Raw genomic sequence first — 263 nt, forward strand, 5'->3', positions numbered from 1 at the left:
TTCTTCCGTCTCCTTGCCTCTCAACATTATACCCTTCCCCTCCCCGGGTTTCTTAACAGGTAGTGCCACGCGATACGCACCCATGGAGCAGTGACGCGAAGTGCCCAAGAAGGCGTAGATCAGCACGGGGAAAAAAGCCATGTAGATTCCATTGATGGGCGGGAGGTTGGCCAGCAGCGCGTAGGCCATACCTGAAGGAGGAAGACGTGGGTGTGTGGGTGTGGGTAGGATTTGGTTTAAAAAATAATATATATACGGCATTT

At 51.7% G+C, this 263-nt stretch overlaps 1 protein-coding gene across 1 annotated transcript in view; it reads right to left on the reverse strand.

The window, feature by feature from the left end:
* Window positions 1-263, reverse strand: part of LOC119592024 (prestin-like) — a gene marked incomplete at its 5' end in the record, with an annotated part of 10,564 nt that overhangs the window by 9,485 nt on the left and 816 nt on the right. The window contains 1 exon segment of the mRNA XM_037940815.1: window positions 81-191. Within this exon segment, the coding sequence (XP_037796743.1) occupies window positions 81-191 (111 nt within the window).

This window comes from Penaeus monodon, chromosome 29 (genome assembly GCF_015228065.2).
Source record: "Penaeus monodon isolate SGIC_2016 chromosome 29, NSTDA_Pmon_1, whole genome shotgun sequence".
Taxonomy (NCBI): Eukaryota; Metazoa; Arthropoda; class Malacostraca; order Decapoda; family Penaeidae; genus Penaeus; species Penaeus monodon.